The sequence below is a fragment of the Elephantulus edwardii genome, unplaced genomic scaffold (assembly GCF_000299155.1).
Source record: "Elephantulus edwardii isolate Elephantulus edwardi_28Jun2011 unplaced genomic scaffold, EleEdw1.0 scaffold00089, whole genome shotgun sequence".
In the NCBI taxonomy this organism is placed as follows: Eukaryota; Metazoa; Chordata; class Mammalia; order Macroscelidea; family Macroscelididae; genus Elephantulus; species Elephantulus edwardii.
The window spans coordinates 7727095-7739406 of record NW_006399839.1 but is presented as its reverse complement, the minus strand read 5'-3'; the positions used below and the strand labels follow the sequence as shown (position 1 = coordinate 7739406).

At 59.2% G+C, this 12312-nt stretch overlaps 1 protein-coding gene across 1 annotated transcript; it reads left to right on the top strand.

The window, feature by feature from the left end:
* The first annotated feature begins 10442 nt into the window (after positions 1-10442).
* On the top strand, positions 10443-12098 carry RTN4R (reticulon 4 receptor). The gene is made up of 2 exons (XM_006890511.1): positions 10443-10512; positions 10699-12098. The coding sequence occupies exons 1-2, from the start codon at positions 10443-10445 to the stop codon at positions 12096-12098; spliced, it is 1470 nt and encodes a 489-aa protein (XP_006890573.1).
* Positions 12099-12312: the final 214 nt, after the last annotated feature.

The following is a 12312-nucleotide window of genomic DNA, read 5'->3' as shown; positions in this document are numbered from 1 at the left end:
TCTGTTTGTTAAAGCCGCCCACATGTGACATTTCTATTATAGCATCCCGGGCTAACCAAGAGGGGCATTCTGGTGGCTTAGTGGTAAAACGTTGCACTGCCAACCCAAAGGCGAGCGGTTCAAAGCCACCAGCTGCTCCGTGGGAGGAAGATGGGCAATCTCCTCCCACGTGATTTACAGGCCCTGAAAACTCGCTGGAGGGCCGGCAATGAGTGGGTTCTAACTTGATGGCGCCGTGTAACAACTGATAACAGAAGATACCAGCTAACTTTCAAAGAAGACAGGAGTTGAAGACATTTTAAGACTTCTTGCTTATTGGACGTCATCCAGACTTGATTAAGCTGGGTGCAGAATTTCATGTTGAAAATAGTTTTCCCTTGGGGTTTGGAAGCCATTGCAACCTTCCCTTATCTTCTCTGTGGAGGGACCTGAATGAGCACCGAGAGGGTCAGGTTTGTCCTTACACGATGCAGAGTGAGCTCTACAACCCCGTGAAATGTTCTTTGTTCTCTCATTGATAACTTCCTTCTCCATTTACTTGCCAAGCAACTCCCATAATAATACAGATCTTGGTTCTGAATCTCATCTTCCCCCCCCCCCCGCTTCTTTCTCCTCTCTGTTTTTCATTCTTGAAGATTTCTTTGACCTTGTTTTCCAACCCTTCTATTGATTTTTTTTTTTATTTTAGCGGTTCTATTTTTAATTCCCAGTCATTCTTGTTCTCCTGTGGCCCCTTGTCCATGGCCCCCTGTTCTCATTTTAAATCCTCTTCCCTCCCTAGGAGAGCACTAATTAGATCCCAGCCCCACCCCCAGTTTCCCTCTGCTCCTGCATATCCTTCTTTCCTCTGGAGTTACTTCCCATCTTGCATCACGGCCATTCCCAGATGCTTGGTGAGCTTTGCTTTCCGGTCACATTGAGAAGGAAACGTCAGAAGCCGGTTGGAAGCTCTGTTGAGGGTGGTACTTGTTGCCTGGCGGAGATCAGATGGCATCTTTGGGGGCCTGCAGATGCCGGTGGTGGAGGCTTCCCTGGGCTGTTTCTCGAGGGAAGTAGCCAGCTTCCTGCCCCTCGTGGAAGTGTCCCATCATTATTGAGCACCTTAACACAAGCCTCTCCTTTAGCACCATTTCCGCCCTGGTGGGTGGACAGGGCATCAGGAACCCCCTGCATGCTGTAGGGTGAGCCTGGGCTGAGGTTTCTCGAGGTGCAAGCTGAGGCTACTGCACCAGGCCTTCTTTTGTTGCCTCCAGCTGTGTTTGGAGTACACCCAACTGGTCCTCCTACCCAGAAACACAGCCGCCTCTTGAAGCTGCAAGCATTCTGGAACCAGGCAGGTGTACCAGCCATTCAGATCAGAGAGGCCTGACCCTGGAGGCTCCCCTGGGATGGGTGCTGATGAAGATCAGGCCGGCAGACTGACAGTGCCCTCTGGGGAAGCAGGACACAGGCAGAGAGGCCATTCCCAGGGGAAGATGCTAGAGAAGGTTCTAGGCTCAGGTATCTCCTGGCCTGGGGAGGCTGGTGATGTCATACAAACATTTTATGTGGCCTGGCAAGTTATCCAGCTGGTCAGAGGGGGGCGGCACAGCATACAGACCCAAGCTCAGGGCTTGAGTCCCTGTGTGAGGGGAGGTGGTCCGGGAGGCTCTTACTGTCCCTCTGATCAGGGGCCACGCACGTGACTGTTGCACCACCACTGACGTTGCTAATGACAACAGTGCTCCCACAGACCACTTTCTGGGGGTCTGCGTGAGTGAAGGGCTCCCTAAAATGCCTGGAGCCCAGGCTTTGTGGCAGCTTGCCCACAGCAAAACCCTCTTGTCCCAGCCTCACATTTAGCTCTTTGTTTTTAAACGTGAACACCAGCACCTGAGGCAGACTCAAGCCAGACCTGTCCTGCCCTCTGTCCCCTCCTGCAGGCCCACGTGAGCACGCTCTGATGTCCACAGGCAGCTGGCTTCCTCTGGGGGTGAAGGAAGGAACCTGGGGAAAGGTTTGGTTTCACCTGAGAAGGCCATCGCCATGGCCCTGGAAGGTGCCCCAGACTGGCCCCGTCAGATTTGTCCCCTCTGGAGCCATCATCTCTGTCCTTCCTTCCCAGCAGGAACTGTTTTAATTCGGAGCCACCTCCAGGGTGCCTGGGGACACCAGTCCCTCTGCTTCTGGCAACCACTGTTATTCAGCTTGTATTTTTAAGTTGTCCTCTTTGATGTGTGTTTTATTGTCAACCTTCTGTTGGCCTCTTTAACAAAATAATAGTTGCTCTTTTAACCTACACGGGGGTATTTGCTGTGCTTCCCCCACCCCGGGCCTCCAACAAGAAGCAGACCTGCTGGACCAAGGCACTGGCCTGGCTCAATCCTTCCCGGCCACGTGGCCCCGGCAGCATGTGGCCTTCTCTGAACCTTTCCTCTTTGCTTGATGGGGGTTCGAGTGATCTAGGGCAGGCCCGTGGCAGGCGCTTACTGCCACTGGGGGCTGTGGTGGCAGATGGGGGCTGCATGTATCTGCTTTCAAGGGCCACATATAAAGTATGTCATTTCTGTAGGTCACACAGCCGCTGTCACAGCCACCCAGCTCTGCCACAGACAGTGTGCCACAAAATAGGCATGGCTCTTTGCCAACTCACTGTGTTGACAAAAGCAGGGGCCTGCCCATGGCTAAGGGTTGTGGGGTGCAGTGGACAGTGGGAGGTGTGGCACGTGCTTCCCCGTGGCCATCTGGACCCAGTGCTCTAGCCTTGGATGCTGGTCACTGGTGACTTAAACAATGTTGTTTGTTGTCAGTTGAGTCCCTTGTTTCCTGGAAAGTGCTGGAATGTACCCAGCCCTCCTCACCTGTCCCTGCCAGGTGCAATCCTCCCCCCCCACACACACTGGGCTTCCCCACTTCTGCCTCCACCCCCAGGCCTCCAGCTTGGTTTGAGACTCTTTCTCCCTGAGCATGACTGGAATCCATTAAAAATGTCTGCTCCATGGACATTAGGCCCCACATCTGGCTAAGGATGTTGGAAGGGGTTGGTTTTACCTGGAAAGGTGGTTCTTTAACACCCTCAGGTGGCGCCTGGCCTGGCCTCGGGCGCATCAGCTGGATCCTGGCGGGCGATGGCTTCGGGAGGCCTGGAGCTGTCTGAATGCGTCTTATCACAGCAGAAGGGATCCTGTCTGGGCAGAGGCCGGCCTGTCTGCCGTGCCTTACAAGTGCTGAGGGCTCACAGTGCATGGGGGTGTGCCCAGCCTGTCTGGATCCCCTGGAGAGGCCTGATCCCTGCCACCTCACTCCAGGTCCCCATCTCTGTCTGGCCCCCATCTCAGCCACCGTTCTATGCTCGAGTTAACTCACCCTTCTCTCCCCCTGACCACCTCTCAGACCCCTGCAGCCAGGAGAGCCTGGGTATGTGCACCTCAGGTGTGTGTGCACCTCAGGTGTGTGTGCACCTCAGGTGTGTGTGCTCCTGTTGCATGTACCCCCAATGTGTGACTTCATTTCATGTACTCCAAGTGTGTCCCCTATTCCATGCACCCTGACTGTGTTCACTTCTTGCAGGCACCCTGCGTGTACCCCCTGTTTGTGTGTGCCCTGAGTGTGTACCCATTTTGCGGACATCCCAAATGTACACACCTGTTGCGTGCTCCCTTAAATGTGTGCCTACACTGCATGCACCCCAAGTATGGCCCCTAATCCGTGCAGGCCAGATGTATGCTCCCGTTGCCTGCACCCCAAGTGTGCACCCTGATTGCAAGTACCCTGAATGTGAGCTTCTGTTGCACGTACCCCTAATATGGTCCCTATTGTGTGTACCCCAGATATGTGCCCCACTGCGTGCTCCTCCACATGTGTACCCAAATGTCTGCCTCTATTGCGTGCGCCCCGAGTGTATGCCCGAAGCGTGTTTCTCTTGTACTTGTCTTTCCTGCCCTCTGCGAGGATTCTCTCTGAGCCTGACAACTGTGTGCAGAAAGCAGACAGCGGCTCCCCAAGACAGGTGGTAGCTATGGGAATGGGTGTGGGGTGCTGGGGGAACCCAGCCAGCCCCCCTGCATGCAGAGCAATGCATGGAACACATGGTATTAGAGGCAGATGGGTATCCTGTGGCCTCAGCACAGGGGGTGCTCTCCTTCCCAGCCCCTCCGTGCGAGGCCACGTCAGTCACCAGCTAGTTTCTCATTAGGCTCCTCTGGGGCCTTGGGCCCACACTGCCCGTCGGATCGGATTAGCCGTAGGACCACGATGCGTGCATCACGAAGACAAGGCTCTCCCGGTAATTAGACATGAGGTGTTTGCTGAGGGCCTGGTGGAAGGGGCTGCGGAGGGGAGGGCGTCAGCTCCTGTGTGGGTGGAGGAGTGGGACGTGGGTGGGCGCAGGCGGCTTTGACGATGCTGTCTGTGGGGTGGAGGCCAGGAGAGATTGGCATCTGATGGGGGCGAGTGTGATCTGTGATGGGTGAGCCCCTACAGCCTGGCCTTGTCTAAGGAAGAGCTCTCGAGGCTCTCGAGCCCACCTGGCTCGCTCTCTGCATCTCCAGGCCACCTGGGGTCAACTCTGTGGCTACAGCACCTATTTCCCCATTGTGGCCCGTGGCATGTGGCAGAGCTCCCACCAGGGGCCAGTGTTCCCGTGGCTGAGTGTCCCGAGCTGGGATCTGAATCATGGTCTTATGAGTGCTGTACCAGCACCCAGCATGCACCTGGCTGGGGCCACCTGACACACGGGGGCGAAGACAGCAGACACCCCTGAGGCCGGCGGCATTCACTCCTTGGGTGTCTGCTGCCAGAGGTCCAGCCAGCTTCGGTTTCTTCACCTCAAGGGGAGTGTGGTTACCCTTCCAGCCTGGACGTGCTCTGAGGCTGGAGCTCGGGTCAGGATGGGGAGTGATGGATAAAGTGGGGGTACAGGGACTTTAACTCTTCCTCCCCAACAAGGAGATGTGGGCTTGGAAAATCCAAATATGAATCCTCTTAGCCCAGGGCTGTGAGTGAATGGTCTTTCTCTACACAGCCTTGTTTTTCTCACCTGTGAAATGGGTAAACAAAACCTGACCCCTGTTGAACATCTGTGCATTAAATAACACGATACGGGGTGGCCTAGTGGGTCAGGTGATGCGCTGGCAACCCAAAGTCAGGCAGTTTGAATCTACCAGCTTCTCCATGTGAGAAAGGTGGGCGGTCTCCTCTCATGTCAATACAGCTTCTAGAAACCCCCTGGAGGATCAGCTATGAGTTGGTTCTGACTTGGTGACGAGTTGAGTTTGAATTGGGCGGCTGGGGGCACAGCTTGACTCTTAGGAAAATGAAGCAGATTGAGGCAGCCCACCCCAGACCTGGCCTGCCGGTGCTGGTGACGTTGGTGGCCCCTTGTCTGGGGTATAAAGCCCAGCTTCATAAGGCAAGAACAGATCAGACTGGAGGGAGGCAGAGATAGATGAAGGACAGAGTGGAGTCAGGCCTGGGTCCTGGTCCCCCCTGGCATGGCCCTTGTGGCATCTTTCAGGAGCCCAGACAAGCCTCTCTTTCACCCACGCTGAGCCTCAGTTTCCCCCATGTACAAGGCTGGCACTGGCCGCTGTCTCAGCCCAGTCTCTTACCATGTGGGTGACCTTGCCTGGCATGGCCCTGCAGAGCTCCAGCCCGCTGCTGCCCGCTCTCCCCTGCAGCCTGCACCGAGATCAATAAGGAGCAGGGCCTCGGAGGGGGCAGCTTAGCCTGGCTGACAGGACAGATGCAGCCCCACATGCTCCGCTGCCAAGCCTCCTCTTCCTGGGTCACCCGCAGGGAGGGAGCAGAGGCCATACCCCTAGAAGTTACAGGGCCCCTGTAAGGGTGAGCTGAGCCCCCTGGGGCTGCTGTCACCATCCCCAGAGTCTGGCCCAGGGAGGAGGCGCCCGAAGCGCTGTGGAGCTGTCCGCTGCCCCAGCGCGCGCCTGTGGGTGCAGAGATGTCCGGGCCAGGACGGACAGAAAGTGGGTGGTGGGAGTGACGTGTGTGAGGATGTGGGGGCCCAGCAGATGGACGATGGAAGAGCGGGGACTGGGTGCATGTGGAGGGCCGGCAGCAGCAGGGCCCAGCGACGGGGGTGCGGACGGCACTCCCCACAAGCTATTTCTGGTCTCCTGTGCTGAGACTGAGCTGTGACCGCCTGCGAGCTGTGACATGGTCCCTCGAAGGACGTTGTTGGCATTGGTGAGGGTCCTGAGTTGACCAGTGTTCCAGGTGCACCATGGCTACCCTTACCCTCAGCCCCTCCCCATATAAGAAGGACCAGCATGGCCGAGCTTGCCTCTTGCCCTCTCACCTTGTGGCCCCCTCCCGTGGCACTGTGGCTTCCTTCCTTGCCCACCTCTCCTCCACACTGTCCTGAGGGTGGGGGAGTGCAGCACTTGGATTCTGCTCTTTCCTTCCTACTGAGGTTCACCCATTCCCTGCCTCAGTCTCCTAGCCTGTACAATGGGCTGATGACAAGAGAGAATGTGATTACAGTCAGTGTGAGAGGCAGATCCCTCAACCTATGAACTGCATGACTGCCTCCCCCCGCCACTGCACAAGGACAAGATGGAGCCCCATAGGTGCTGGGCTGCGTATGGACAGACCGCTAGGGTCTCCAGGGCTGCCAATGACCAGCGAAGCCGGGAGGCCCGTGTGGGGAGGTGGAACTTCTGCTTCTCGCTCCTCAGCATGCCTGCCTTGATGACAGCGACCTTGCTCAGTTGGAGGACTCTGCTGGCCTGAACTGTTGAGGGCTCTGAGGATGACAGGATCCAGGCAGCGAGGAACAGAGAACGGGGACCTGCAGCAGAGAGAGGCCTGGGCCACCCAGGCACTGGACACTTGTGAGGGGAGGACAGATAAATTCAAGAATGGGAGTCACTTTGGGGGAAATCACATCCTATTTGGCATCTCAGCTGCATGTGAAGAAAGAAGGGACCCAGTCAGTGACAGGACCCAGGAATGGCCCCAAAGATCTGCCCACTAGCTGGCCACCGTGACCAATGTGACCCCTGGCCCCAGCTCTAGGAGGTGCTGACCTCCTCTGCCTGGCTGAGGCTTCTGGGGGTCCCGCATGGCTCTCCACCAACCCCACATCTCCACTCCTCATTCTCCTTCCTGAGTCTTGATCCTTCATTTCTTTTTTCTTTTTTTTAATTTTGATGTGTGTGTGTGTGTGTGTGTGTGTGTGTACCGTCAAATCAGATCTGACTGGTACAGGAGGAAATTGTCCCTCCTTCCCTGGCAGAGCATCTGGTGGATTCGAACCGTGCGCCTCTGGGATTGCAGAGTGCAGCTTCTTGCCATTAGGCCAGCAGAGCTTCCCTTGCTCCTTCATTTCTTTCCCTCTCTTTCTACATGGCACGAGGCTCCCCGCAGCCCTGCCACTCAGCCCCTTCCTCTTATCGAGGCCCTGGTCCTCTGGCCTCGTCACCTCTGGGCAGCACCTCACCACCTGCTCGATTTGATTTTTCTATGCGTCCTCCTGGGGTCTGGCATTCCATGGTTACTGCTGTGGGGCAAGGCCTTGGGCCAGTGTCCAGTCTCCCCACCCACCTCCAGAACTCTTGATGCCTTCTGCACCGGCAGACCGTCCTCCCCCTGACCCCAGCCAGCTCCCCACAATGCCATCTTCCACTTACTGGAGCCCCTGGCCTGAAGCGCCAGTGTGGCCCCTCTGGGGAAGGCTAACCCGCACCAATGGTCCAAGGAAGAGAAGCTGCGGTCTCAGTGGACGGCCATGGGGTGGGGGTGGGAGGGTCCTGTTGGCTCTGGATGACAGAGAGGAGTGTAACCACAGGCTAGAGAGTCAGAAAAACCATATGTGGGGAGTCTCAGGAGGTCTAGGTGGCCAGGTGGCCCAGCTGTCAGGGGGCTGTGACCAATGTGGAGGTGGTCTTGATGGACACTCCCCATCCTTGATTTCTGGGTGAACTAAGCCATATCAGTGATGTTCTTCCATAGTGCGTTCTAAGGTCGTGTCTTAAATGAATGTTCAAGGAACTGGGAAATGAATAGAATGAAGAAATCAGTGGAAAGATAGAGGTTGATGGAAGGATGCGGACTCAGAACGGGAAAGGCCTTGATGGTCAGAGAAGCCTTTATTGGGGGTCAGGTGAGGGACCCCAGGATGCTGTCCCCTGATGTGAATTCACCTGATCCTCCCCTGATTCACCTGATGTGAATATGACACGAAAGTGGGTTTGTGTCTTTCACCAGCTGCCCCAAGCCCGCTCTTTGACAGGAGGGGTTGCCATGGAGACCAGTGGGCAGGTGGAGGGATGGGTTAGAGCCAATTACTGCAAGGACGAACCCACCCTGGCGCCACATTCCACTGGCTCGGGCTGGACCACGGAGCCGGGCCGCTGCCCCCCTGGGCCTTGAAGCCTTGATCTGGGTGCTCAGAGCAGGTGTCAGAGCCTCAAGAGGCCACAGATCACACGGCCTTCTGGAAGCCCAGGCCAGAGGGCAGAGAGACAGCCTGCTTGTTCTGGTGGTTCTAGAAGCCTGCGCCCAGCCCAGCTTGCCCAGCCCAGCTTGCCCAGCCCAGCTTGCCCAGCCCAGCTTGCCCAGCCCAGCTTGCCCAGCCCAGCTTCAGGCGGGAAGCTCGGGACACGGTGCTGTGGGCGATGTGGCGTGTCCCACGTGGCAGCGTGGTGGTGGTGTGGCTGGGCTGGCGGTACGGCCCCGACTTTGATGTTCTTCAGTTGATGATAAAGCTCAGCGGATGACAGGGTGCGGTGACGTGGCGTAGGCATGATGCAGTGTGAGTGATTACGTTACCCTTCCTTCTTGATGAGGACTAGGCCCACCCCAGTGTTCACTGGGGGCTGCCGCCCCCGGCCCTGCCCTACGCCTGTGCTGGCCGGGACCCAGGGACAAGAAGACGTGCTTACATAGCCTAGCTGCCTCCCGTGACAGAGGACGTGTGTGAGAGAGTGGGGAGCAGTGTGAGCAACTGAAATAGAACACCCTCACCACACACACACACACACACACACACACACACACACACACACCCCGCCTGGCCGGGAAGGTGAGGGTTCCTGCTAGCCAGCCCGAGGAGGTCCCACCCCACTCTGGGGCCTCCTGGGCCAGGTCTGTCCCTCTGGATTGCCATCGTGGAGCTGCCTTCTCCCAGGTGACCAAGAAAGGGCTCCCAGTCCCAGTCATGTGACAGGGTGGAGGGCAGAGGGGGCTGCAGTGAGGAGGAGGTGGTCTCCGCTGAAGTAGGTAGAGTTCCAGCATCATATGCACTTGGCAGCCTCAGGGTTGTGTGTTCACTGGATTGAGGCAGGAAGGGACTTAGAGTGGTATTTAGGGGAGGGGGAAGTGTGGGGGAGGCGCGGCCCCAGGGTCACGGTCAGGGCGGGCAGGTTGGCTGTGGTCTCGGTCTCACACCTCCCGGTTCTGACCCCGGACGCTTAGCTGACCTCATAGCTGCCGAATCCTGCTCTTAGCCAGCTGCCAAGGAAGGTGTTAGCTGTCAAGGAAGGTGTTAGCTGATAACTCAAGTGTTAGCTGATAAGCCTTAACCTTCCCAGGGGATTCACATTTTAATAGACTCTCTCCCGAAAGGCAGAGGGAACCAGCATTGTTGGGGGGAGGGTGGGCCCAACAGTACAAGGATGAGCAGTAAAGCTGGGTGTTGGGATGCTGAGCCCTGGAGACCAGGGCCTGATACCCCAAGAGGACTCTCCGCCCAGATGCGTCTTTGGTCTTTGGAGGAGTCCGGCATGGCATGTGGGGCTGGGGAAGGGCTCGCTGAGAAGTGGCCCAGAGAGGACGCAGCGGGGACCTGGTCATCCCTGCCATCCCTGCCCCAATGTCAGGGCACCCTCCGGGTGCAAAAATTGAGGGCAGCTGCACAGGGATTGGCTGCGAAGGGGTGAACGCCTCGATCCGGGCGGAAATCAAGGCGAGAATGAGGCCGCAGGGAGGAGGCTGTGGGAAGTGTTCCACCACCAAAGCAGGAAGCGTTTCCAACACTGCAGCGGCTGAGGGGGAGGCGTGGAGGGAGGGGCCGCTTCTCCGGGAAGCCTGCTCCCTCCCAAAGCCCCGCGGGGTCCACAGAAGTGTTTCCCCAGCCCTGTTGTTGGGAACCTCCACCCCAATCCCTTGATTAAAGCTCAACTCCTGGCCCAACTCCAGAGCCCCAAGAATCTGGTGACTCCACGGCCTTCACAGTTCCACACCTGAGCGGGACTTAGGGTTCCGGCCACAGCCCTTCTCTCCGACTATAACTCAGCCGGGTTCTCGGGAGGGACTTCATCCTCACAGGAGTGGGTGTGGATCCACAGGACCCCCGTGTGCTTGTCAAAAGCCCCCTGTCTCTCTTGGCTGAGGGCTGGGGGTGGGAAACAGGACGTAGGTCCAGACAGGACAGCACAAGGGTAAGTGGCAGTGATGGTCAAGTTCGGGTGCTCTGGGTTCAATGGAATCCTAAGGTTGCAGGCATGATCATGTGGTCCCAGGAGGCCAACGGTTGGCCTTGGGGAGAGGGCCAGGCTGACTTCCTTGCCGAGAGTGGGTGAGGAGTGCAGGCCTGGAGGGGGAGTGTTTCTGAGGGTGGGGGCAGCAGCTTGTATATGGTGTATTGAGCAGGGGTCCTCAACATCAGCTGCTGCATCCATCCCGGGGGCCAGCGTGGTGGCCCCAGCACCCCCACGCCTCGGGAATCTGCCCCCCTAACCGCCTGTTGTCTGCCCACAGGGAGCCAGCTCCTGGCGTGGTTGCTGTGGCTGCAGGCGTGGAGGGTGGTGGCGCCGTGCCCAGGCGCCTGCGTGTGTTACAATGAGCCCAAGGTGACGACGAGCTGCCCGCAGCAGGGCCTGCAGGCCCTGCCCGCCGACATCCCAGCGGCCAGCCAGCGCGTCTTCCTGCACGGGAACCGCATCGCCCACGTGCCGGCCGCCGGCTTCCGCGCCTGCCGCAACCTCACCATCCTGTGGCTGCACTCCAACGCGCTGGCCCGCATCGACGCGGCCGCCTTCGCTGGCCTGGGCCTCCTGGAGCAGCTGGACCTCAGCGACAACGCACAGCTGCGCTTCGTGGACCCCGCCACGTTCCGGGGCCTGAGCCGCCTGCACACGCTGCACCTGGACCGCTGCGGCCTGCAGGAGCTGGGCCCGGGCCTCTTCCACGGCCTGGTGGCCCTGCAGTACCTCTACCTGCAGGACAACGGGCTGCAGGCCCTGCCCGACAACGCCTTCCGCGATCTGGGCAACCTCACGCACCTCTTCCTGCATGGCAACCGCATCCCCAGCGTTCCTGAGCGGGCCCTCCGCGGCCTGCACAGCCTCGACCGTCTCCTGCTGCACCAGAACCGCGTGGCCCACGTGCACCCCCACGCCTTCCGTGACCTCGGCCGCCTCATGACGCTCTACCTGTTCGCCAACAATCTCTCGGCCCTGCCGGCTGAGGCCCTGGCGCCCCTGCGCTCCCTGCAGTACCTGCGGCTCAATGACAACCCCTGGGTGTGTGACTGCCGGGCGCGCCCACTCTGGGCCTGGCTGCAGCAGTTCCGAGGCTCCTCCTCAGAGCTGCTCTGCAGCCTGCCCCCGCACCTGGCCAGCCACGACCTCAAGCGCCTGGCCGCCACCGACCTGGAGGGCTGCGCCACGGCCGCTAGGCCGTCCCGCCCCATCCGGACCGGCGGGCTCACCGACGAGGACCTGTTGGGACTGCCCAAGTGCTGCCAGTCGGACATTGTGGACAAGGCCTCAGTGATGGAGCCAGGGAGCCCAGCCTCCGCTGGCAATGCGCTCAAGGGACGCGCGCCGCCCGGTGACAGCCCGCCCGGCAACGGCTCCAGCCCCCGGCACAGCAATGACTCCCCCTTCGGGACCCTGCCCGGCTCAGCCGAGCCTCCACTGACTGGGCTGCAGCCCGAGGGCTCCGAGCTGCCGGGACCCCCCACCACGGGCCCACGCAGGAGGCCGGGCTGCTCCCGAAAGAACCGTACCCGCAGCCAGTGCCGCATGGGCCAGGCGGCTGGCGGGGGTGGCGGGGCCGGTGAGGTGGAGGGCTCCAGCGCCCTGCCCAGCTTTGCCTACAGCCTCGTCCCCCTGGGCCTGGCACTGGCGCTGTGGACAGTGCTCGGGCCCTGCTGACCAGCCCGCCCCCAGAACACAAGGCCTTTCTTCTACAACCAGGTGTGTGTACATACGGGCTCTCCATGCACCAGCCCGGGCCCGGTGCCCCTGCCAGCCGGGCATCAACACCGAGCAGAGCCCGTGGGCAGGGCAGGCCCTCCCTGGTGGACGCCTCCTGCCCGCAGCCCCCATCTCCACCCCATCATGTTTACAGGGTGTGGCTGCGTTTATT